At 56.2% G+C, this 25,618-nt stretch overlaps 1 protein-coding gene across 1 annotated transcript; it reads right to left on the reverse strand.

The window, feature by feature from the left end:
• Positions 1 to 404: 404 nt before the first annotated feature.
• On the reverse strand, positions 405 to 25,618 carry TBX19 (T-box transcription factor 19). The gene is made up of 11 exons (XM_036272009.1): positions 25,586 to 25,618; positions 25,038 to 25,324; positions 16,190 to 16,454; positions 14,581 to 14,715; positions 12,487 to 12,548; positions 10,620 to 10,681; positions 9,158 to 9,346; positions 6,935 to 7,070; positions 3,965 to 4,245; positions 1,763 to 2,637; positions 405 to 437 (listed from the first exon to the last, which is right to left on the reverse strand). Exons 1-11 carry the CDS (start codon positions 25,616 to 25,618, stop codon positions 405 to 407), a joined length of 2,358 nt encoding a protein of 785 aa, XP_036127902.1.

Below are 25,618 nucleotides of genomic sequence, written 5' to 3' on the forward strand. Positions count from 1 at the left end.
AGCACCTGTCTCAGCTTTTCCACTCCTCTGCCCATCTGTGCCAGGAAAATAGTCACCTCCGCGTGGGCACAGCAGCAGGGTCCTGCACACCCGCTGGCCAGCCCGCAGCACGTGTTCCTGGTGCAGACTGACCAGCTCATCCTGGGCGGGCCCGTGCCGCCTGGTTTGCAGTGGGAAGCCCCGCAGTCCCGGGCAGGCCCCTGGGTCAACGCCTCTGCTTGCCCACCTGTTTCCCAAGGACTCGCCCACCTGCCTCTGGGACAAGAAGGTATGGGGACGGGGCAGACATCTAACAGGCTTCAAAGAGCCTTTATTGAGATTGTTGTCTTACTAACTGAAGTGCTTTCACCCTCCTAAGTTACTGCCTCCCCGCCCTCCCCCTAGGGGGCGCCCGCCGAGGGGCGTCAGGGAATCAGCAGCACCCGGTGAGCACCAGGCTACGGGCCGAGGCAGAGAGGGGGCTGGTGAGGCCGCATGGCCATACGGGGCCCTCAAGGGGGGACACTTTCAGAGAGACCGGGCCTTGGGAAGAGCGACAATCTCTACCCCTGCCCAGAGGATGGTACTCACTTTCTGTGCAGGGGGAGTTCAGTTTCGCAATTTCGTGTGACCGGCCCAGCGTGGCACCGTTTGTTCTATAACGGCCTGGGGGGCAGTTTCTCTAAAGCCTGAGGCTGTGGTTGTGTAGCCGGTAAGCAGACCGGTGCTGTTCCTCCAGGCAGAGAGGAGCCCGGGTTGGGGAAATGCCGGGAGCACAGGCTCGGGCTGCGGGGCTCCCCGGGGGCCTCCCGCAGAGCTGCCCGCGCACTGGCTGCTTCAGCATCACGCAGGTTCCAGCACCCCAGGCTGCGGAGACCGCCCAGCCCATGCTGACGCATCCTGCGGCACCTCACTGAGCAAGGACGCCGAAAGGGAACCAAGGTGCCGGCCTCGTTCCGCACTGTGCTCCGGGCGTCTGCAGTCCGCTCCGCCAGGGAGGTGCGGGAAGGGGGAGACTAACCTAGGTTTCCTGAGAGCAGTTGCGTTTGCTAAGCCCTGGGTGCCTGACCCCCGCTGCAGGGACCGGTGAAGGGCCTGCTCCTGACCTGCAGGGGCCACGGGAGGCCACGGGAGTCTCAGCTTCTGACAGAACAAGACGTGGACACTTTTCACAACTTACCAAAATACCACCTTGCAGAGATGCTGATACATTGATACCTTAGTGGCCTCTGATGGCCTCGCGGAGGGACTTGGGAACCAGAGTCCTGTCTGGGGACATGCTGCCCAGGCAGCTTTGCAGAGGGCAGTGGTGTGGGCACCTCCAGCCTCCGTCACTCACACACGAGGGACCCGGAGTCTGGCCAGGCCACCTTGGGCGCGGTGAGCGCTTTGCAGACATTGTTTCCGAGATCTAGTCCCAGGAGGAATGGCACATGGTGAAGGATTGTTTTCCGTAGAAAGAACCAGGGCTCCATAGGGCCATGTTCGCATGCTCAGGTGAAGGCTGGTCATGGGCGGGTTTGAGTGGGCTCAGCTGGTGAATAGTGGTGGGGGCAGCTGACCGCTGCCGGGCTCCGGGCGGAACCTCTGACTCCCTCAACGACATCCCGAGTGACCGCTGTCAGTAACAGTAAGTGCAGTGTGACGGCAGTGCTGGGAGAACCTCACCCCGCCCAGGTCTAACACACCTCGCTCCTGGGTTATCAGCACATCCAGTAGTGGGTAGGAGGGGCCAAGGAGAGCCAATGAAACAGGGACTTTGCTCATGGGCTGCAACAGTGACCTTGGCTGGGGCACTGGCTACAGCAATGACCTTGGCTGGGACACTGGCTACGGCAATGACCTTGGCTGAGGAACAGGCTGCAGCAATGACCTTGGCTGGGGCACAGGCTGTAGCAGTGACCTTGGCTGAGGAACAGGCTGTAGCAGTGACCTTGGCTGGGGCACTGGCTACGGAAATGACCTTGGCTGAGGAACAGGCTGCAGCAATGACCTTGGCTGGGGCACAGGCTGTAGCAGTGACCTTGGCTGAGGAACAGGCTGTAGCAGTGACCTTGGCTGGGGCACTGGCTACGGCAATGACCTTGGCTGAGGAACAGGCTACAGCAATGACCTTGGCTGGGACACTGGCTGCAGCGATGACCTTGGCTGAGGAACAGGCTGCAGCAATGACCTTGGCTGGGACACTGGCTGCAGCGATGACCTTGGCTGAGGAACAGGCTGCAGCAATGACCTTGGCTGGGGCACTGGCTACAGCGATGACCTTGGCTGGGGCACTGGCTACAGTGATGACCTTGGCTGGGGCACTGGCTACGGCGATGACCTTGGCTGGGGCACTGGCTACGGCGATGACCTTGGCTGGGGCACTGGCTACGGCGATGACCTTGGCTGGGGCACTGGCTACGGCGATGACCTTGGCTGGGGCACTGGCTACGGCGATGACCTTGGCTGGGGCACTGGCTACGGCGATGACCTTGGCTGGGGCACAGGCTGCGGCGATGACCTTGGCTGGGGCACTGGCTACGGCGATGACCTTGGCTGGGGCACTGGCTACGGCGATGACCTTGGCTGGGGCACTGGCTACAGCGATGACCTTGGCTGGGGCACTGGCTACGGCGATGACCTTGGCTGGGGCACAGGCTGCAGCGATGACCTTGGCTGGGGCAGAGATTGGAATCCTTACCTGAACTGAGGATCCTAGAGCATTTATCATTCTATTTCTCTATTCTAGGCAAGTCTTTTTCAAACCTGACTGGGTGTCATTGTCTGGAGCCCTTGTTTGAAATGCAAATTGCTGGATTCTAGCCCCGCAGTTCGGATCCCCCAGGTGTGGAGTGTGCCCAGGAATCTGTTTGCAGGTGCTCCGGGTGACCCCGGCGCAGTGTTGGGAGCAGCCATCCAGCCCACACCATGTCCGTGCGTCAGCACTGAGAACTGGCTGTCCCAGCGTGTCCCTGGGCTCCGCCTCCGCACTGTCCTTTAGCAAACACACGTCACACCGGTTCAGCTCAGCCAATGTTTATTTGGCACCTACAATAGACAAGGCACAGAACCAGGAGCTGTGGGGGACAAAGACAAGGCTAGGCTGCCCGGGGGCGCACGGTCTGGGGGGAGACACGCACAGGCGAGTGAGGCGAGCTCCGCGGCAGAGGCCGAGCAGTGGCCAGCAGGGAGCAGGCCAGATGCAGTGCGCCAGGGCGGGGGCATCGGCTCCGCACTGACCTGGCAGGTCAGCGTCGGCTGCAGGGCGTGGCGCTCTGGCCGGTCCAGGAGAGGGTGGGGTCTGCACAGCGGGGCTGGACAGAGGGGTGGGGCCCAGGAGAAGGGACAGCAGTGTGAACATCCACGGAATGCAGGAGCGAGACAGCGTGTCTCCCTTGCCTGAAACACAGTGCTAACAGGTGACAGGGAGCTCAGACTAGGGAGGTGGCGAGGCCAGTGGTAAAGGCCCTCCTGTGGTTAGGAGGTGTGACTCCAGTCTACAGGCACTGGTGAGCCATCCAAGGTGTCTGAGCAAGGGAGTGATGTGACCTCACCTCCTCAGTTCCAGGCTCCCCCCTCTACTGCATGATTGGCTCTGTCTCTGGTAACTTCACTCTGAATGGCAGCCTCTGCCCTCCCAGTCGAAGCCTCGTGGCCACACATGCTCCAGGCTACCTTGCAGCTCACCTACCAGCGGTGCACCCTCACAGACGAGCAAGTGCCCCGTCTAGAATCTCTGGGGAGCAGGGCAAGGCACAGGAAGGTACTCAACGGACCGCCGTGGCCTAAGCGCCGCAGGGGTCCACTGCAGAGAAAGCGAGAACGAGAAAGGAAACGGCAGAAAGACCCTAGGACGGAACTGGCATCCCCACCCTGAACAACCTGCCAGTCGGCTTCGGAGAGCCCACCGCACCCTGCAGCCTCACTCACGGGAATCGGGGTGTCCAAGCGCTCGACACACAGAAGGGCCTCTGCGGACGCCTGCCCTCGGACCCTGCCTAGCTGTCCAGCGCGGAGGGAGAATGGCGCGCACCCCCGCCCGAGCCACCCCAGCCCGCGAAGGGATGCGAGGCCACCGCCGTCCAGGTGGACACGGCGATGCTGGTCAGCGAGGGCTCCCCCAGAACCTCCATGCCCGCCGAAGAGGGTGCCTGGGTGGAGAGGGGCGAAGTCACAGCGGGGTTGCCCAGGAGAAACGCTCCTGGGGACCCGGCATGCACCTCGGGGCCCGGCCCGGCAGGGCCCCCGCCGCTGTTGCCGATGGTCCACAGGCACGGGTAGGGGCTGCAGAGACAGAGAAAGGAGGGGTGCTTGGTGTCGTTCCCAGACATGATCGCCCCCTGCCACAGCAACACCGGGACCCCTGGAAGCTCGTGACAAATGCAGGGTCTCAGGTCCCCGCTGTGCATGTTGACAACTCCCGGCGATTCTCACGCTCACTGGACCGTGGGAAGCGCCGCTGTGGACCAGGCCCTGCGTTCTCCCAACTTGTTCTGCGAGATCACAGCAACCCGTCCTGCAACCTGAATCCATCTCAGATCGTCTCAAATCCTGCACACCTCTGCTGGAGACAACAGCTCACACACACACACACACACACACCTCTGCTGGAGACAACAGCTCACACACACACACACACGCACACACACCCCTCTGCTGGAGACAACAGCTCACACACACACACACACGCACACACACCCCTCTGCTGGAGACAACAGCTCACACACACACACACACACGCACACACACCCCTCTGCTGTAGACTACAGCTCACACACACACACATACCTCTGCTGGAGACAACAGCTCACACACACACACACACCTCTGCTGGAGACAACAGCTCACACACACACACACCTCTGCTGGAGACAACAGCTCACACACGCACACACGCACACACGCACACACACCTCTGCTGGAGACAACAGCTCACACACACACACACGCACACACACACACATACCCCTCTGCTGGAGACAACAGCTCACACACACACACACGCACACACACACACATACCCCTCTGCTGTAGACTACAGCTCACACACACACACATACCTCTGCTGGACACAACAGCTCACACACACACACCTCTGCTGGAGACAACAGCTCACACACACACACACCTCTGCTGGAGACAACAGCTCACACACACACACACGCACACACGCACACACACCTCTGCTGGAGACAACAGCTCTCACACACACACACACACACACACACACCTCTGCTGGAGACTACAACTCACACACACACACACACACACACCTCTGCTGGAGACTACAGCTCACACACACACACACACACACTCCTCTGCTGGAGACTACAGCTCACACACACACACACACACATACCTCTGCTGGAGACTACAGCTCACACACACACACACACACACCTCTGCTGGAGACAACAGCTCACACACACACACACACTCCTCTGCTGGAGACTACAGCTCTCTCACACACACACACACACACACACACACCTCTGCTGGAGACTACAGCTCACACACACACACACACTCCTCTGCTGGAGACTACAGCTCACACACACACACACATACACACACACCTCTGCTGGAGACAACAGCTCACACACACACACACACACCCCTCTGCTGGAGACAACAGCTCACACACACACACACACACACACCTCTGCTGGAGACAACAGCTCACACACACACACACACACCTCTGCTGGAGACAACAGCTCACACACACACACACACACACACCTCTGCTGGAGACTACAGCTCACACACACACACACGCACACACACACACACACACACCTCTGCTGGAGACTACAGCTCTCTCACACACACACACTCCTCTGCTGGAGACTACAGCTCTCTCACACACACACACACACACACACACTCCTCTGCTGGAGACTACAGCTCACACACACACACACACACACCTCTGCTGGAGACTACAGCTCACACACACACACACATACACACACACCTCTGCTGGAGACAATAGCTAAGACACACACACACACACGCACACGGAATGTACTGCTGACACAGCGTTTCCTTTTAATCCTCACCCAAGGCTATTTTTGCATTGATTTATTGTAGATAGAGTGGAAGGGAGGGAGGGGGAGAAAGAGAGAGAAACATTGATGTGAGCGAGACACATCGATTGGTAGCCTCTGACACAATTCCAACTGGGGTCAGGAATCAAACCCGTAACCAAGGTACGTGCCCTTGACTGGGAATCGAACCCAAGACTCTTGGGTTCAAGGGCCGACGCTCTCACGGCTGAACCAAATCGGCCAGGGCACAACACATTTTCATGCGTTTTCTCGTTTGGATCTTACTCTGACTCTACAGAGTGGCTCACGCTGTTACAGACAGGACAGGCCGGAGTTCCGCGAGGCCCAGCCGAGGTCTCAAAGTCAATAGGGAACTGGGACTCCAGCCATGTCTGTCAGGCCGCAGGCTCCCTTCCCTTCACCCCACCGCGCCCCCGCTCTGATTTCCAGAAGTCAGAACTCACGGGGGTCCCTGCTGTGAGAGTCACGCCGGGGGCCCTACACCCTACACTCAGCCCTGTCCCCTGCGCGGTGAACCGGGCCCCCACAGCTGGCCCCCCAGGATGGGCAGCTTAGGAATATGGACAGAGGTCTTGCATTCTCAGCAAGCCTTTACTTTCCCCTTCCACTGCCTACATTCATCGTCCGTCTGCTGCCCACAGTCCGCAGCCTCTGGCTTTGAGACAGCTGAGCCCAGGCCACGACACCTCCAACCTCTGAAAGCAGAACACGAGCAGGTGCTTTCCCAGCGCCCTTCCTGCGGCAGCACAAGGCCGTCCTGGTGGGCACCTCGCCGCCCAGGGGCTGCGCGTCAAGACAGCAGCTTCGAGCAAGCCCCCCGGAGAAAGAGTGCACTCGAGTCCCCAGGGCTCACGACATACACCCCCCAGAACCAAGGGGCGAGCTGTTGGTGGTGCTCTGACCTGGGCCCTGGGTTGATGGGGCCGCTGGTGTGGGGCACCGACAGGATGCTGGCGTGGGGGGCGGAGGCTATGGCGGTGCAGCTGTCAGCTCCGGAGAACACTTGCAGGTTGTTGCTGGAACTTTCTATCCAGTTCACTTTGGAGAAAGAACAACAGTTCAGTGGATGGAGCATGCGGACCCTGTAAAGGTGGTGACCAATGACCTTACCCCGGGGCCAACCGTAGTGACGGCCTGCCTGTGGGTGCCAGTGGCTGTTAGTACTTTCTCGGGGAAACAGAAAAGGGGGGGACGTGGGTTTTCTGAATGCCAGACATACGCCACCTGCCGTCCACATTTTAATCTTCACAACAGCTCATCTCCACGTGACAGGTGAGCGCAGAGCTTTGCCCTCGGAGACATAGCTCAGTCTAACTCACGTCACCACACTCCGCTCCTTTCAGAATGGACCATGTCATCCCCCCCTCGAAATTAGCCTAAGGGCCGCAGTGCCCCAGCGGAGAGCTCTCTGAGGTCCGAGACCTCGGTCTCTCGGCAACCTTAAGTGGACTTAAACCTCTCAACAGTAGTGTCTTCTACGTCTTTGAATCTCCACTTGCGTAAATAGTGTATATACAAGAGACAGGAAGAAGGACAACCAGGAAGAGAGGATGGAGGGGGGGAAGAGGAGAGAGAGGAAGAAATGTCCGGAGTGTACACCTGGCCAAGTCACTGCTCACATAATTGGCACGTATGACTTCCTCTGCCTCAGCTCCTGCATCTTCTGCTCCTCCTCCCCTCCTCGGTTCCTCATCGGTTCCCCACACAGCCAGGCTCTCTCACCCTTCTGGGTCTCCGCTCACCTCCGTCTGTTACTCGGAATGCCCTCCCCCTCTGCCCGTGCCCCATGTCCTCTAGGCAAAGCCCTTTTCCTTCATTCCCGTAGCGCGTGGGCTTGTGTGTTTTACAGAATGTTTCTCAAACTTTCTTGTGCATACGAATCTCCTGAAGATCTTATTAAAATGCAGCCTGTTTCAGAAGGAGAACCTGAGAGCCCACCTATCTAACAAATCCCCCGGGGAGGCTGCAGGTCCAGGACCACAGCAGAGCTGCCGTATGTTGAGGGATGCATGCATGCATGTAGCCCTGAGCTCCTCCAGGGGAGAACTAGACCTGATCGCCTTCCATCGCCCAGAAGAGGTCTGGTGGACATGCTCGGAGAGCATGTGTGTGCTGACCGTGGAAAGGACCAGCAAGCAGAGGGAGAACACTGCTCAGTGTCTGAAATCATCAAGTTGCATGTTCCCCTTCCCGACAGCAGCCGTCAAGATTGTTGGGACACAGGCCAAGGGCCACAGGGACAGGTGCTGGTGACCAGGAAAGCCACCCACAGACACAGAGCTCAGGTGTCCCTGACACTGCAGTCTTAACAGCCTCCTCCATCTCCCATGCCGTGGATTTATTGGTTGTATATCACACCAATCTCCCCATCTGGGAATAGAATGTCCATGAGGGTCCAGTCCTTGTCTATTTTGTTCATGGGCAGAACATGGGACTTCGTCAGCCCCCCATAAATATTTGTTGCATGAATAACTGAATGAGAAATCTACCCTGTTTCCATTGCTCCCTCCCCCACACAAACCACCAGGCAGGGGCCAACACAGGCCAAGGACAGACAAGGTGACAGTCAGCGAGGATAAACGCACACAGGGGCGTCTACGTCAAAAATAATCAGACTGCAAAAATGATTAAGGTTGGTTCTGCATGCCTTCGACTGAGTCAAACCCAAGCCTGGAGGCAGAGAGACCCAGCTCCCCAGAACCTTCCTGAGTGTGCCTCAGTGCGGGGCCCAGTGTCCCCAGGACTGAGCCAAGGGTATGACTGTGGAAAAGAGCCCCGTGAGGGCAACGAGCCGAGTGTCTCAGACCCCACACCTCACCCGACTTTCAGAGACGAAGCCTGGAGCTGCCCAGGACACCAGCGCCCTGAGCAATCACACCCACTAGAAACCAGGAAACTCAGTGTCTTGTTTAAAAAATTACCAAACACTAGCAACGTTCTAGCTAGTAATCAACTGCTAGTATATCAAAGAAAACGTTAAAACAGTAACATGCAATAACCTCACCGACATTCGATGAGAGGGGTTCCATCTTCAGATGCTTCTTTCTACTGTGTATCCATTTCTCTCCTCCACCACCCCAGCCCCTGCCCAGGCCCCCAGGGGTTTAACGAGCAGAGCCACCCACCTGAGGGCGAATGGTTTCTATGCACGTAAGCGGGAGGGTAGGGGGACTGGCGGTGTCCCCGGAGGCCAGGGTAGCGCTCACAGCCGTGGTGGGTGTGGGGGGCAGGCAGAGGCAAAGGGGCCGCGTACTGGTAGCTGGCGTTTCCTGCCGTGCACACTCCGTCCGGACTGGAAAAGATCCAGCCTCCCACTAGAACAGACCAGAGGAAGACACAGAGACGACCCCCACAGTCAGGTTATCGGCCACTTTGCATAGCTGGGTTTCTGTGTGGATGACACTGGGCGTCTGCCCTGGACACCATCAGCCCCTGCCATGCCCACCACGCTAGCAGCCGCACTGGCTTCTCTGTAGACGGGTGGCAGGTCCTAGCAAAGTCTGCAACACTGGAATCGCAGCCCTAGGAAAGACTGTTTGCATGTGTGCGTTCATGGACATTCAAAGCTTAGGCTGCTTCTGACTTCACTGAATGAAATTAAAGGTCAGTCTAAGAAGAAGGTGTTAGCTGCACACTTGCTCACTGACCTACAGCCTCCAGGGCTGTTCATGTGGCTACACAGGAGTGAAGACCTCCTATTTCCGCCCAGTGGGGAGGGTCTCACGGCCTCCCCTCACCCTGCACTGAGGGTCCTGAAAGCAAGAAGACAGGGAGCTGGCCAGCACACCTGGACAGCAAGAATGTTGCAGAATACTCCAGAAGGCTACAAAGTATTTCATAGAAATGTGTTTGTGAATGATCGCAACTAAGGCAGAAAATGCATCTGACAAAATGTAACACCCTTTCATGATAAAAAATTGAAACACTCAGCAAACTAGGAATAAAAGGAAACCCTTCCACATCGTTGAGGCCACATATGCCACACCCGTGGCTAGCAACCAGCTCAGCAGTCATCCGGGGAGTTTCCCCTGGAGATCATGAGCAAGGCGAGGACACCCATCTTTGCCACGTGTGTTCATCATAGCACCAGAAGTCCTACCAGAGCAATTAGGCAAAATATAGAAATAAGTGAATGAAAAGAAAGAAAGAAAAGGCATCGAAAATAGAAAGGAAGAAATAAAATAATCTCTGTTCACAGATGACATGGTCTTATATGGAGAAAACCTTAAAGATCACACACACACACACACACACACGCGTGCACACACACACACACACACACACACACTAACAAACAAATTCAGCAAAGTTGCAGGCCAAAAGCACTTGTGTTTCTATATAACAATGTTTCTCTCTGTCTCTGTCTCTGCTCTCTGCCTCTATCTCTCTCTGCGTCTTTCTCTGTCTCTACTCTCTGAGAACTCTTGCAAGGGCATAGACTTGTCTTGAGCAGAAGAAATGACCCGCTGGGTCTCGATGGAAGATTTGAAACAGGCCATGAGTAGTCCCGACAGGTGAAGAGTCTGACGTGGCAGGATGGGCTCCTACGTCACCCGGGGCCTCCCACCCCGCGCTCACCCAACTCACGGTGGGAATAGGCCACGTGCTGGCTCTCGGAGACCACTTCCGGGACATCTTTCAGGTGGTTTCTGAAAAAGGAACAAAATGCACCTGGCTGTCCAGCTGGGCACCCAGGTCGGCACAAAGTCTGCCCGAAAGTCTCTCCGGAGAGCAGTGCACTGCTTGTAATCAAACACCCTTTTCTCTTGAACCTACTGTCCATCCCTGCTCGCCTTCCTCCGGGGCACTTTACCAACCTGGGAAATTGTTCTTTGAATTGAAATTCGTGGTGACTCCAATGTACCATATTTATAACCCTCTCTACTTAGTTTGACCTTGTGATTTCTGGCCATTGGTCCCACCTGACAAAATTCCAGGACAGCTAAGATTAGCAGAGAATTTCAGGGCATAGCCCTCCCTGTGATATGCTAGACCCACCAGTGATCCTGTGAGGGAAATAAGAGTTAAAAAATGGATCTTGCCCTGGCTGGGTGGCTCGGTGGATTGAGCGTGGTCCCACGCACCAAGGTTGCCAGCTCTGTTCCCGGTCTGGGCACATTCCAGGGTTGCAGGCTCGATCCCCAGTAGGGGGCGTGCAGGGGGCAGCCGCTCAGTGTTTCTCTCTCACTTTTGATTTCTCTCTCTCTCTCCGTCTCCTTTCTTCCCTCTCTAAAATCAACAAAAACATTTAAAAAAAAAAAAAAAAGTGGACCTCAGAAAAATAAATGGATGTAGGCAGGTCACACTCCAGGAAGCGGCCACTCAGACTCAGCGTCAGCACCTCCTACTCAGAGTCCTCGAGTCTGATTATGTTCACCAGCGACTGCCATTGCGAACTCAGGTCCTCTCATTCACATCTCAGGTTTTCTTTAAGCCTTACTGGTCTGCAAAAGCTCTAAGTCTGCCTTCTACGTCATCGAAAGTAAGTCAAACATGGACAAACAGCTGTTCACACAGCTGCCCGTTACCAGAGCCCCGGGGAGGACGGTCACAGGAGGCACCGAAAAGGACTCGAAGCCCAGGGAACACAACCCGACCGCTCCCCACGGCGATCAGAACAACGCTCCAGGCCTTGAGAGAGGTCAACCGTAAGTGCCACTGGTTCGTTTTCTCCCCGAATGGAAAGGGAAGACACAGAGTGCCGTCACCAGCCCCAAGTGGGAAAATGACCGTTTATACCCCGGAAGTCGAACTTCCCTCAGACCTGAGCGGTGTGACCCTCTCACCTTTCATGAGCTACTCATACGAACGGCTCAGCCTTCCCAGGCTAACTGTAGCTTCGTAAAATCCAGCTATTGAAACCACAGTCCTCAGAGATCTTTGGGGATGGCAGAAGGAACCACATAAAATCTAGATCCGTCCATTATTTTTTTAAATGTGGTTGAGCTGGTTTTAAGGCTCGATGGTAGCCCTGGCCGGTTTTGCTCAGTGGTTAGAGCGTTGGCCCGCGGACCAGAAGGACCCGGGTTCGGTTCCTGCTAAGGGTTGCAGTTTGTCCCCTGCCCCGTTGGGGTCATGTGGGTGGCAACCAGTCGATGTGTCTCTCTCACATTGATGTTTGTCTCTCTTCCTCCCTCTCTCCCTCCTGCTTTATCTGAAGATGAATGCAAAAATGTCTTCGGGTGAGGATAAAATAATTTTTAAAAAAGACTGTATGGTAAAACAGGTGACCAAACATTGCCAGTTTGGGGCTCTCCCAGGCCTCTGTTATAAGGAGCAGGTACGTAGGAGTCTGTTGAATTGTGTCGATCACGTTCAATACTGAATCGAATAGTAAAAGCATACTCCTATTAAAGGTACAGCAAGGGCTCATCTCTAGCTCCTTTCTGGATGATCGCAGATTTCACATTTGCAAAAAGCAACGCATCAGACTTTGCTGAAAGTCTCCACTCACCTCTCCTTGGCATCCAGGAAGGCTTTGGCAAAGGGGTTGTGCTTGATTTTGAGAGCTGTTATCTTACGTTCACAAAGACAAGAAGAGTTAGTGAGGGCAGCACGCGCGGGAGCAGACAGAACACTTCACCTTCACCTGGGGACTTCTGCAACCTCAGATCACTCCCCTCTCCCTCCTTCCCCCTCCACGTCTCTGCTCCCTTCCCACAAACCACTGTCGCTCACACCCTCTGGCAAGAACGTTCTACTGTGGCCCGTGGTGAGAACGGCCAGTGTGGTGACCGTGGCCCGTGGTGAGAACAGCCAGTGCGATGACCGTGGTCTGTGGTGAGAACGGCCAGTGTGGTGACCGCGGCCTGTGGTGAGAACGGCCGGTGCGGTGACCGCGGCCCGTGGTGAGAACGGCCAGTGTGGTGACCGCGGCCCGTGGTGAGAACGGCCGGTGCGGTGACCGCGGCCCGTGGTGAGAACGGCCAGTGTGGTGACCGCGGCCCGTGGTGAGAACGGCCAGTGCGGTGACCGCGGCCTGTGGTGAGAACGGCCGGTGCGGTGACCGCGGCCCGTGGTGAGAACGGCCAGTGTGGTGACCGTGGCCCGTGGTGAGAACGGCCAGTGCGGTGACCACGGCCCGTGGTGAGAATGGGGACCGCGGCCTGTGGTGAGAATGGCCAGTGTGGTGACCGCGGCCTGTGGTGAGAACGGCCAGTGTGGTGACCGCGGCCCATGGTGAGAACAGCCAGTGTGGTGACCGCGGGCGGACAGAGGCCAAGCACTGGAAAGGAGCAGAGTCCCACGTGCTACACCGGCCTCCTGGCTTTGACTCACTCACTCACCGTTCTCAGCTGTGACTGAACACTTCCCCCAGCTCAGTCACATTTCTAGTCGCTGGGGACACAGTGGGAAGGAAGGCAGTGAGGTCTCGCCTCACCAGGAGAGCAGTCGGCCTCACTCCCTGATTCCTAAACAACCGCTCCCCGGGCCCATTAGCACAGGACACAAAGCCTCCCACGGCCTCAGGCTGCTGTCTTCCTTCGGGGCCACAGACACGCCCACATCAACGCCCACATGGCGTCTCAGACACACGATACATCTGTGATACGCCTTTGGTCTCCATCTCTCCCCACTGGGACATACGTGCTGGGGACACAGCGCACATGTTGCGTTCATCGCGGATCCCCAGCACGTAGAGCATCGGCAGGTACTAACCCTGGACAAACACCTGCCGACACACCTGGGCATCGCAAGGGCCTGAGACAGCCGCCGTCCTCCTGGCCCCGGGGCGGCGGCAGGAACAGGAGCCGGGAGGAGGCTTTATGTTCAAGGGGCCACATGGCCACTTTACAAGCCCACACAGTCGACAAACAGAGCGGAAGCACACAGCGGGCATGAAGAGAAAAGGTGAACACGTGTTCTGTCCCTCCCGCCCTGTGATCCGTTCTCCGGGGACGTGACGATGACCAGTTCAGTCTGTTTTCTCCGCGTGCCTTTCGTACGCAGCTGAACCTATAGTCTCCTCCACATTTTTGAAAAATCGTTTAAGTTTAATCAGAAACAAGCCAAGCCTCCACAGGTGCTCCTGATGACCAGCAGGCCTGGACCCCCAAGAGTACAGGGGGACCCAGGCATCCTGCCCGGACCCACGCACGGGCCAGGTTCTGGTGGCTCAGCTCCGCCCGCCGGAGTGGCTCGAGCCAGGCGGGAAAGGACATGCGTGAGCTCAGCTAAACCGACGCAGGACAGCCAGCCTGACACGAGCTGCCGGAGGGGCCGCTTGGGCTCAGTGACCACAGACTGGCTTCTGGGGCAGGAGAGACGCCCAGCTCTGTGCGGGCCAAGGGCACGGCCCTGCAGACAGAGCCCCGGGTGGCCTTGGGTTCTTACAATGCAGGACCCGCCCCCCGGCACCAGGAAAGGACGCTCCGTGGGCCTTTGGCGAACGGGCGGAAGGAGCGGCCAGCGGCCACCCCACTGTTTGTAACTTCGCCTCTGCCGGGTGCATCTGGATCCCGGGAATCCTGCCTGTGGTCCCAGGGTGGTCACGGCCGCAACAGCACCCTCCCCGGCCCACACGCTCTCCCGGGGCGCACACCCTTACCTCCTCGTTCTGATAGGCGGTCACCGCTATGAACTGGGTCTCCGGGAAGGAGCAGTTCATGACCATCCGGTGGGCGCCCCCCACGCGCACGATGTGGACCTGGGGCTCGTACTTGTGCAGGGAGCTCAGCATTATCTGGGAGATGCAAGCAGAGGAAGACATGCCGCTGGCCGGGCCGCCCAGGCAGTGGGCCCGCTGGCCGGGCCGCCCCGGCTCAGCCCCACCGTTCCAGCTCCTCAGCCACCTGCGCAGCCACCACACCCCGTGATCCGAGGAGAGGGACGGTCCCCAGACGCTCCAGAGACCATAACGTTGGCGCTTCCAGGAGCCTGGGGTGGCTTTCCAGGGGGGTGTTTTAAGGAACAGAGTTTTCCACCCAAACCCTGGCTGCCTTGGTCTCCTCTCCCCATTCCCAGCCCCGTGGTGAAAGCATGTTGGTTCCTCCCTGGGAGGGAGCCGACATTCAGAACACGGACCTTGGCCGTGTTCCACGGGCTGCCTGGGAGCAGCGGGCAGTGTCTGACACCACGGTCACGGGAAACCCGCCCCGCGCCCCCGCCCGAACAGGGGCTGACCACCTCGTGCTGCGAAATCGGCGGCAATAACCATCCATGTCCCGTTGTAGTAAAGAACTGAAACCTTCCGAGAACTGCAGGTGCAGCGGGTCCCCTCGCCCCCAAACATGAACTCCTAGGAGCCTGGCCAAGCAAAGTATGGGGGGGCAGCCTTGGCCGGTTTGGCTCAGTGGTTAGAGCATTGGCCCTAGTACTAGTGAGTCTCGGGTTCGAATTCAATCAAGAGCACGTAACTCCGTTGCAGTTTGTCCCCGGCCCTGGTCGGAGGCAACCAGTTGATGTGTCTCTCTCACGTCGATGTTGCTCTCTCTCCCTCCCTCTTCCTCTCCTCTCTCACTCTATATGAAGATAAATGGGAAAAAATGTCCTCAGGTGAGGATTGAAAACAAAATATATGGGGAAGGAACAGACCTTTTCCTCTAACCCCCCCAACCAAAATTCTACGTTTCGTAAGGTGAGCGACCGCCCCACACAGCAACCAGCCTTCGTCATCCTACCGGAGAAAACAAAAGAGCAAAGCCCCCAAGCCTCGTTGCCCCTCCCTGGAGACCCTAAATAAACCTCCCTCGGCGGAGGCTGGTTTGGATCGTTTTTCTGCAAACCCAAAGCTAATTCCATATTCTATTGATAATTATCCTGATGCTCAAGTGCAGGTAGCAATTATTTCATTAGGAGCAGCTTTCGATTAAGGCATCTGTCCACTGCCAACACACCACTCTCACCAAAAAGGGGGAGAGGAAATCACAAAACAAAATGCACCACCAACCTCTCCCTCGCGGCTTACAGCGGGCAAGACGGAAGCCTGAGAGGGCCCATGATTAAGTAAGCTCTCTCTTCACATCAGGAAGTCCATTAAAAACTGAAAGCACCAATTAAGAGCTGTTTATTCCTGTTTACGTTTGGACTCGGGGGGAGTAATTGGCTTCTGTGGGAGAAGAGGCCGGTGAGGACCCCTCTAATTGACTAAATGCACCCTTGTTTTTTCTTGATTGGCTTCGCGAAGAGGCTGGTGGCCGGGCCGCCCGAGACCGTACCTGCCCACCTCCATTGAGCTTGTTGGTGAGCTTGACTTTGCTGAAGGAAATGGGCGCTTTCATCCAGTGAGCCCCGAAGTTGGGGGAGTCGGGGTGGATGTAGACGCAGCTATGCCGGGAGACCTCTGGCTTGCCCGCGGGCACCCATTCCCCGTTGACGTACTTCCAGCGGTGCCGGTCGGTGGGGACGAAGTCCAGCAGGAGGGAGTACATGGCGTTGGGGTCCAGCCCCGTGACACTGATCTTTAGAACAGGGAACATCCGTCTGAAAGAAAAGGCAGAACCTGAGCCAGAGGAGGGATGTGAGTGTGAGGGACCCCGCCCCGTGTCCAGCCATCTGTCCACTCTGAGACCCCGGGGGATGCACGGAGGAGACCAAAGAGGAGCCAGGACCGCAGCCCCGACTCCAGCTGAGCCTCCCCGCGTCGCGCTGGGGTTCCGCCGTGCTCCATGTTAGTCTGAAAGCCACCAGTTCAGGCATCTGACGGAGGAACCGAGTTCCCAGGTGTGTGTGAGAAACACCATCACACAGGCAGCTTTTCCAGGCCTCCTCCCGGCACACGTGGGTTCTCACACTCATGCCGCCAAGCAGGCCTTCCCCGTCTCACAGGGGCCGCGCTCTGAAGGACACAGTGGACACAGGCTGTCACGGTAAAGTACGTGGGGGGAACCCTCCGCTGTACAATGTTAGACCAGTTCCTTCCCTGCAGGACTTCTCAGGGCCTTTACTCTGCCAGTGTGCACCACAACCTCTGAGAAGGAAGCGGGGGAAGGGGCACACTCTGAACTGACGTGACAGTGAAGCCGTCTTTTCATGAGCCCCTGGAAAGAACCTGTGCTCAGGGGACACCCTTGGACACAGGGATCTGGGCTCGCGGGTCCTTCTGCTGTCCCCAGGGACACGCAGCCAGGAGGTGCTTACTCGTATTTGCAAAAGCTACTCCACCACCTGCCTTCTGACTCCCTTCGGTTTATTTTTCCTTCATCAAACCTCCAAAGTGACTCCAATCTACCCTCTGAAGACCTGGTCTCCAGGCACACCCCACCCCACCTGGCTGCCAGGTGCAGTCTCACCTGTCAACTCCGCTTTTATTTTATTTTATTTTTTTTTATCCTCACCCGAGAACATTTTTCCATTTTTTGTTCAGGTAGAGTGGGAGGGAGAGAGAGGAACAGAGAGAGAGAGAGAAACATCGATGTGAAAGGAACACATTGAGTGGCTGCCACCCGCACAACCGACCAGGGCCGGGGACAAACTGCAACCGAGGTACATGCCCTTAGCGGGAACCGAACCTGGGTCTCTCAGGACCGCAGGTCGACGCTCTAACCGCTGAGCCAAACCGGCCAGGGCTCAACTCCGCTTTTAAAATCTGCATGCCCTTGCCCTGGCTGGTTTGGCTCAGTGGATGGAGCGTCGGCCTGTGGTCCAGAGAGACACGGGTTCGGTTCCTGCTAAGGGCATGTACCTCGGTTGCAGTTTGTCCCCAGCCCTGGTTGGTTGTGTGGGTGGCAGCCACTTGATGTGTCCCTTTCACGTTGATGTTTCTCTCTCTCTCTTCCTCTCTCTCCCTCCCGCTCTATCTGAACAAAAAATGGAAAAATGTCCTCGGGTGAGGATAAAAAAGAAAAATAAAAATTAAAAAAAATCTGCATGCCCGCATCAAGAAGCTAACCGTCGAGAGCCTAGACACTTGCCACTCAGAGGGGTCCACGAGCCAGCGCACCAGAGTAGCTGGAAACTTACCGAAGTGCAGACCCTCGGACCTCACTCCAGCCCTACTCAGTCGGAATCTGCTTTTCCAAAGCCCCCAGGCAGGCTGTGGGCACGTCGCTGCTTCAGAGATCCTAGTCTAGTGTCCTCAGCACGTAAGGGGGTTTCTACGGAGTCTGCAGGGAGCGAGCGGGGGGGAATGAAAAGGGAAACTGGGGTGGGCTCCCTGCTCAGAGACGGGTCCAAGGCGGCCAGGGAGGGGCACAGAGGAGGACAGGTGAGGACCTGGAGGGTCACCGGGCACATCCTCCTCCGTGCAGTGGTGCCCAGCTTGGTTGGACATTGACAGGATTTCGTTCCCGTGGCTCAGCCCCCTCACTGACACCTCCTTTCCAGCCCCTTTTCTGGCTGCTCTTCCAGCTGAGTCCGGCAACTGCGGACGCACAGTGGGGTCCTGTTCTCCGACGCTCTGTTCGGGGACCGCCTCCAGGTGGCTCTCGGCAGAATAGAGAGCCTGGACCACGGCAGGGACCACGGCCCATGTCTCTGTGTGGCCCTGAGGAAGATTCAGTCTCCAGATTCTGAGCGCAGGTCCCGTTTGCCTGGTTCCAACCCCACCCCCCTGAATACATAGCCCTGAACCGCCTTGCTGAACCCTCCGGCTTCAACTCCATCATCACCCTCTCCCGGCCTCGAAGTTGCTGCGAGAATTCAAAAGGAGCAAAAAGCCCTGGCCAGTTTGGCTCAGCGGTTAGAGCGTCGGCCTGCGGTCCGGAGAGACCCGGGTTCGGTTCCCGCTAAGGGCATGTACTTCGGTTGCAGTTTGTCCCCGGCCCTGGTTGGTCGTGCGGGTGGCAGCCACTCGATGTGTCCCTTCACGTCGATGTTTCTCTCTCTCTCTCCCTCCCACTCTATCTGTACAAAAAATGGAAAAATGTCCTCGGGTGAGGATAAAAAAAAAAAAAAAAAAGGAGCAAAAAAATATTTTTTTTTCATTAAAAAAAGAACTCAATGAGCTAATTCGTGCAAAGTGCTGCTTCTAATGCCTGGCACCTAACGAGCACCCTGGACATGCTGGCCACACTGTCGATGTCCGAGGCGTCAGCGGCCCAGCTCTGCCTCTGGTCGGCGTCTCGCCGTGGGCAGTGGCCGGGAAGGACATCAGCCCCGCCTGCCTCCTGCCCTCTGCCTTCCTCTCTGCAGGTAAGAGGTTCGGGGAGGGCGGGAGGGACGCCTAATGGCCATGGGGTGTCTTTCAGGGGTGATGAAAATGTTCTCAAATTATAGTTGTGATCAAGGCACAACTGTGTGGGTTTTCTAACTATTGAACTGGGCACTTACAAAGGGTGACTCTGATTGTAAGTGAATTGTTTCTCAACAAAGAGGATGCTAATGCCTCTCTGTCACCTCCATGTCTCTCCCCAGCTGAACCAGGGTCACAGCTGAACCGTCGTCCCAGGCCTTGGGGTTACCTGTGGGCAGAGGCAGGTCCTGGCAGCTTCCTCTTGCCCTGCACCCTCCGCAGAACCGGCTCTCCCTGCCGTGTGGCTGGGCTCACAGAGAGGGTCGTATAAATAGGTTAGGATGCATATAGGAAGCGACACATTTACAGGGGAGCAGTGTGTCCGAGGATGCACCCCAAAGCAGGCCTCACCTGAGCGGTGTTCCCTCACCGTCCCCTCAGTGACATGCGTTACACTTTCACGTTGACAGAAACGATGATTCGCCCCCCCCCCTCCAGGGAGGCCACCCGTGTCATGTGAGTTCAGCCAGTGGTACATTCTCTTGTTCTTTCTTCAGCAGAAGGGTTTTTATCTATTCTCTCCTTGGCGTACTTAACTAAACTATTTATGTCCTTCCACAATATGTTGTGACGTTTTCAGTCATGTCAGTGACACCGGCGGAGTGCGAACACAGACCTCCTCGGAGCACCGCCACCACCCACGGGGATTCGCAAAGGTGGGGTGCAGAGATGACCCGGGCGGTCAGAGCACAGGGGGTGGCCCGGTTTCTGGGCCAGGGCTGTTCCTGAAATGCTCACGTTTGTTTTATTGTTTGAAGAGAGAAAAGAGGGCCGAAACGGGCGTCGCTGACACTCAAGGGAAGTCCCCTCGGGAAGGACAGACAGGACAGGTAAAGGTAAGAAGAGGGAGCTGACGTCACATCATCTCCACACGCAGAACAGCCAGCGCCGTGCTGTTCGTGGGGCAGAAGTTAGGGAATTTCGTACAGTTCCGACTCACGATTTAAGAGATGGTTTCATGTGACAGAGTTGTCCCAACGACAGCAGTGAACACAGACTGAGGTCTACTCTGCGCCCGAGACTTCCTGTGCCTCTGCCTCGCGGATGTTGTCCTTCGCCCCAGGCGGTCAGTGTTCTTACGCCCATTTTACAGACGAGGAGACTGAGGCTCAGGAAGCTCGGCCTGTGCCCTTTTATTCTGTCGTCCCCCCGTCTTCTCCTGCCACAACTTCTCGCTCTCCCTCCTTTCTGATTCTTCTAGAAAGTAACATAGGAGCAGGCTACAAGGAGAGAGGAAGTCCCTGTGGTGTTGTCCTAAATCTGAGTACCTGAGTAGAGATTTATTTACTCATTTAACAAAGGCTTGAAGGGCCAGCTCTATGCCAGGAACGGTTGGCTGTGGGAATTCAGTGGCATAAAGTTGCAGCCCCGGTGTCTCGTTCATGGACCCTACTTTTGAGCTGAGAAGTCCGGGCACAAAAAGGTAAACAACTTTTTTTCAACATATGAAATAATTGTAGCTTGCCAGAGTGCCGTGAAGGAACTAAAGTGGGTGATCTCAGGCCCGCCCCATGTGGCTCAGCGGTTGAGTCTCCGCCCAGGCACCAAGAGGTCCCAGTTCGATGCCCGGTCAGGGCACACGCCTGGGTTTCAGGCTCGATCCCCAGTAGGGGGCGTGCAGGAGGCAGCTGATGGATGTTTCTATCTCTGCCTCTCCCCTCCTCTCCATCTAAAGAGCACTAAAAACATATTTTAAATGGGTGATGTCAACACACAAAAGGAATTGCAGTACAATGGCCCTGAGGTCCGGATAAGCCTGGACTGTTGAGGAAGGAGGCAGCCAGTGTGACTCAGGCAAAGGGGACAAGAAATCCCAATTTTCACATCTGCTGCTAATAGGTTCGAGCGCCCTCCACTCTCTCTCAACTGCAGCATGCCAGGTCCCACAAAGAATGCAGCATGGCCGTGAATGCCAGACGGCACCCGGCTGACTTCGCTCCCTTCCTGCTCCGTGCAGTTCTACCTGACGTTCCAAGAAAACGGTGACCCAGGAAAGAGTCCCAGCAGCACTGGCCGCAGGGAGAAGCCAACCAGACCTGCAGGGAGGCACCGATTCTCGCTCACCTGGTTGGACAGTGGCCGGCATTGGGGAGGACGTGGAGGGGTCAGCGCCCTCGTACGCTGCAGGTGGGCATGGAGAAGGTCCAACCACTTTGGAAAGGCGGCTGGCAGCTCTTCAACCAATGAAATGCAGAAGGACCACACAACTCAGTAATTCCACTCTTAGGTGCGTGTGCGAGAGAAAGAAAAATACGCATCCGCGCAGAAGTACAAGTGTGTGCGGCAGCATCGTTCATGAGGCACAATAACACCCACATCCACCAACAGATGCACAGATGAGCAAAGTACAGTGGCACATGGAATATTCATTGGCAGTAAAAATGCCAAAAGAGTCTGGGAGGAGTGAGATTTGCAGGAAGAAAGGGGCAGAGGTAACTCAGGTGTGGGTGGGAGAACAGCAGAGGGGGATACAGGCAAAATACAGGAGGTGTCGTTCCATCTCCCTGCAGAACTATAATGTTCCCGAAATAGTCATAGTCCTCAGAACTCTGGGAGTGTGTGTGTGTGTGTGTGTGTGTGTGAGGGCAGATCACACAAATACATGTGCTCCTCATAAATCTCAGTTGTCAGCTTGAGAGGAGACCGTCTGGGTATGGGCACACGTATGGGTATCTGCCTGGGGTGCAACCTGCATTTTCTCTGCTCTTGCCCTGGGCTTGCTGGAAACCGTGGACACCAGCTCGCCACGCCAACCGCCCCCACATGGCTGGCAAATTCAACTGAGGACCCCCAACACTTATTTGGTGATAGCAAATGGACGTACCTGCCCAAGGCAAAGTCAGTCAGAATCAAGTCAAAATAATTTAGTGGGATGGAAATACACATGAAAGGTAGCATTTTCCCCTGAGGAAGTTTCCTTCATGAAAACAAAGAGAACTTGAAGTAGCCGGAAGTAGGTCTTTTTTCTACAACCTAAAATAGACGCTCCAAGCTCAAAGGGCACAGTGAAATACTCAGCGCTGACAGCCAGCGATGACTCAAGGAAGGGACTCTAATTGCTACGTTATCTCTGAGGGACTGACGATGAATCACTGAAAGTTTTCAATAAAAAAGGAGGCAGAAGCACTAAAGCAGAGGAAGAAGACGTATTAAAAGGCCACAGAACAGAGCGGGGGGGGGGGCAGCAGGAGCCCAGGTTCTGGGGATAATTCCGTGTTTTTCAGGGGAAGTCCTCTCTGTCTACTACGTCTGATCAGTGTCAGAGTGAGCCTCCGTCGGTGCATATGAACAGCTCTCCACCTGCAAACAAGCCCTTTCATTCTTCCATCAGTCTGTCCTGTGCTCCTGCGAAGCTTGCTGGTGTCACTCGGAACGAGACCCCAAGTGCGTAGGAGCCAACAACCCCAACCGAGGCTTTTGGAAAGTGAAAAAGCCCACTGCCCACCGGGATCTCACATAATGTGGATGAAGGGCCCAGGCTGGGCGTTAACGGCCAGGAACACCCTGCTCCACAGAGAAGGGCACAGTGCCCCCGCCTCGGGCTCAGGAGTCGCTGGGGAAGAGACGGAGCCGGTATCTAGAGGAGACACAGCGGGGCCATCATCCGAGGAAATGGGCAAAAAGAAGACATTGAAATAGGTCGTTAAGAGAAAAGGGGGAAACAGAGGTGAAGAAGAGCGTGGAAGAGGTGACGACTCAAGAAAGACGCGTCTACACCGGGAACAGGAGGAAGCATGGCTAACGATGCAGTCCGTGGAGCCAGGGCTGAGTCGCTCCGGATCAAGCTCCCTCGTTACCAACCCAGCAATGGTCTAGAGACTCGTCTTCCTTCTTCACCTGGGGAACAAAGGGGGCGTCCTACCTCCTGGCAAGCTCTTGACCCAGAGAGGGTCAGGAACCCTAGGAGAACCTAAGGAAAGATTCAGTTCACTGCGGGACAGGCAGCAGCCTCCAGAGAAAGTAAGAAAACCGAGCTGACCGTAACCAGACTTTTCCTACAAGGCGTAGCTGACAGTAGGTGACTTCAACCATGTGAAGAATCTTACATTTTAAGTATGGAGGGAAAAAACTGAATAGATAAAAAAGGCAAGAGCAAGAGAACGTATGTGCCACTGTGACATATTATTACATCGGATTTTATCATAGGGTCAGAAACTTCTTTATTCCTTATTGTGAGAGATGAAGGATGTTTTTCCTTGGTGACGGCCCCTTATTCTTTGTTTATAAATGACCCCCTGACCGCCAAAGAGATGGTGTGAGGCTAAGTGTTGCTGTACCCTCTACCCAGTAAGTACAAAGAATACTAAGCGGAAAGTCCTCCCTGCTATCCGACATCATGAAACTTTCACAATTGTACCACCACCCATCTTTGAACGGAAAGTAAACCCAGGAAGGAATCCAAGGTGATTCCTTGACATTAAAAACATGTTTTATATCTCTTTCTAAGCCCCCAGGCAGGGGGCATGGAACAGACCAACATATCTCGGGCGGGGGGGGGGGGATAAACCAAAGAACTTATATACTTATATGCATAGCCCACGGACACAGACAATAGTGTGGGGAAGACCTGGGGAGGGGGGCTGAGCGGAGGGAGGTAAAGGGGGGGATGGGGGACATCTGTACCACTATCAACAATCAAAATAAATGTATTTAAAGAAAAAGAGCTACATCAATCTGTAGCTACTGATCAAGAGTAAGAACAATTACAGATATTAAAAGAAATACATGACATAAGGAGGGGACCTGTTTCGAGAGGGACACATAAGTCTAAGAGTGACATTCCTGGCACTGCCCTCACGGCCGTACACTGTCCGTCATGGAGCATCTCAAGGTCACGTACAGCGCTCAGCCGCAGTCTCCTAGGCCGCGGGAGACGGCTCCCTCTCTGCGCTGGGCATCTCACTCCGAACTGGGCAAGCGAGCCCTGGGCATGGGGGCATTTTGCACGCGGACAAGAGCTTGCAGAAGTTCAGCGGGCCCGACTGTTCTGTATTGCTCCCCGGGGCTGCGGTCAGGTCCTGCCCTGCCTGCCCCCCGAAATCACGTGCTGGCATTCTGTCCTGCTGTGACCACGAGAACCGGAAGAGGAGAGAGCCCCCCCCCCAAGCGCCAGGCGCCGTAAGACTGCTTTCCAACATACGCGTGTCTCTTCCCCCGAGTGAACACGTCTAGAATTACCTGGACGGCCCCTTCGCGGACGAGATTTAACCGAATCCGAGAAATGCCGACAGAGACCAGGTTCAGTTCACCCCTAATCTGCTGTAATGAGAAAACAGAAGTCTCCCCTCCCTCGGGGGCACCTGCCAGCTTCTTTGCCTGTGATCACAACGGCTCACATCACACGCGCACACGCACAATCTGAACACACACCGCAAACACAGCCCAGCAAGCAGATGCAGTGACAGCCAATGATTAAATCTGTCCCTTTGCTCCCAGCTTCAACGAGTCAGAAATCTCTGGCAAGTTTAGTAGACTGAGAGGGAAACCACCCAGCTTCCCAAGGGAGTCGCCTTTCCCTCTATCAGAACGAAGTTAGGGCTCGGGTCAGACACAGCCGCTACTTTCTGACAGGTGAGCTCATCCCCGCACCCCTGGGGCAGGCCCCCCTTTAGAGAGTTTCCCAGAACTTCTCTACTGAACCGGCAGGCATGACAGGGGCTTCACCCTCCGCCTCCCTGCCGAGCTCAGAGAGATTAAGTCGGCCGGAGAAGCGTGGGAGATGATTCTTCTCCAGGGTGTTTCATCAGAGCCCACAGCCGCCTCCTCCACAGTCCAGGGGTCTCACCTCCCTCGCCAAGCCCCGCCGGCCCGAGCAGGGCCGCAGAGAGAGTCACCTGCCATTCTTGGTCACGATCATCTCGTTGGTGACTTCCTTGAACCTCTGCCAGAGAGGGGCGTCTTCCAGGACGACCTGGAGCTGCTTCTCCGTGGGGTCGCCTTTCTCCCTCCCCGCCTGGAGCTCACTTTCCACCACGTTGAGCAGGCGAGAGACGGTGCCCTCCGCGGCCTTCTGCGCGCCCAGCTCGCTCATGGCCACGGGCCCTCGCAGACGGACGTGGGCCGGGAAGCGCGCCCTGCCTTGCCCGCGCCGTCCGGACTCTCCGGCGAGAACAGGACACGCCTGGGGACCTGGGAGAAGATGCTGTCTCTTGCCTGAGCTCCTAGCATGACACCCCTGAAAGTCTCCAAATTATACACCAACCTGTTAAGCTTTAGGTGGGGGGGGGGGCGTGGAGGGAGGGAGGGGGGGAGAAAAAGCCCTCTCTTAATTACTCATTGGACCAGGTGGGGGAGAGCCCGGCTTCGCCATTGGCTGCTGAGCACGGAGTACCGTTTAAGAAGAGTACTCCATCCAAATTACCAGGCTTTTATCTCGTTGTACCTGAAGAGGTCTAATCAGCACATTGAGGACCAT

This window comes from Molossus molossus, unplaced genomic scaffold (assembly GCF_014108415.1).
Source record: "Molossus molossus isolate mMolMol1 unplaced genomic scaffold, mMolMol1.p scaffold_m16_p_20, whole genome shotgun sequence".
NCBI lineage: Eukaryota > Metazoa > Chordata > Mammalia > Chiroptera > Molossidae > Molossus > Molossus molossus.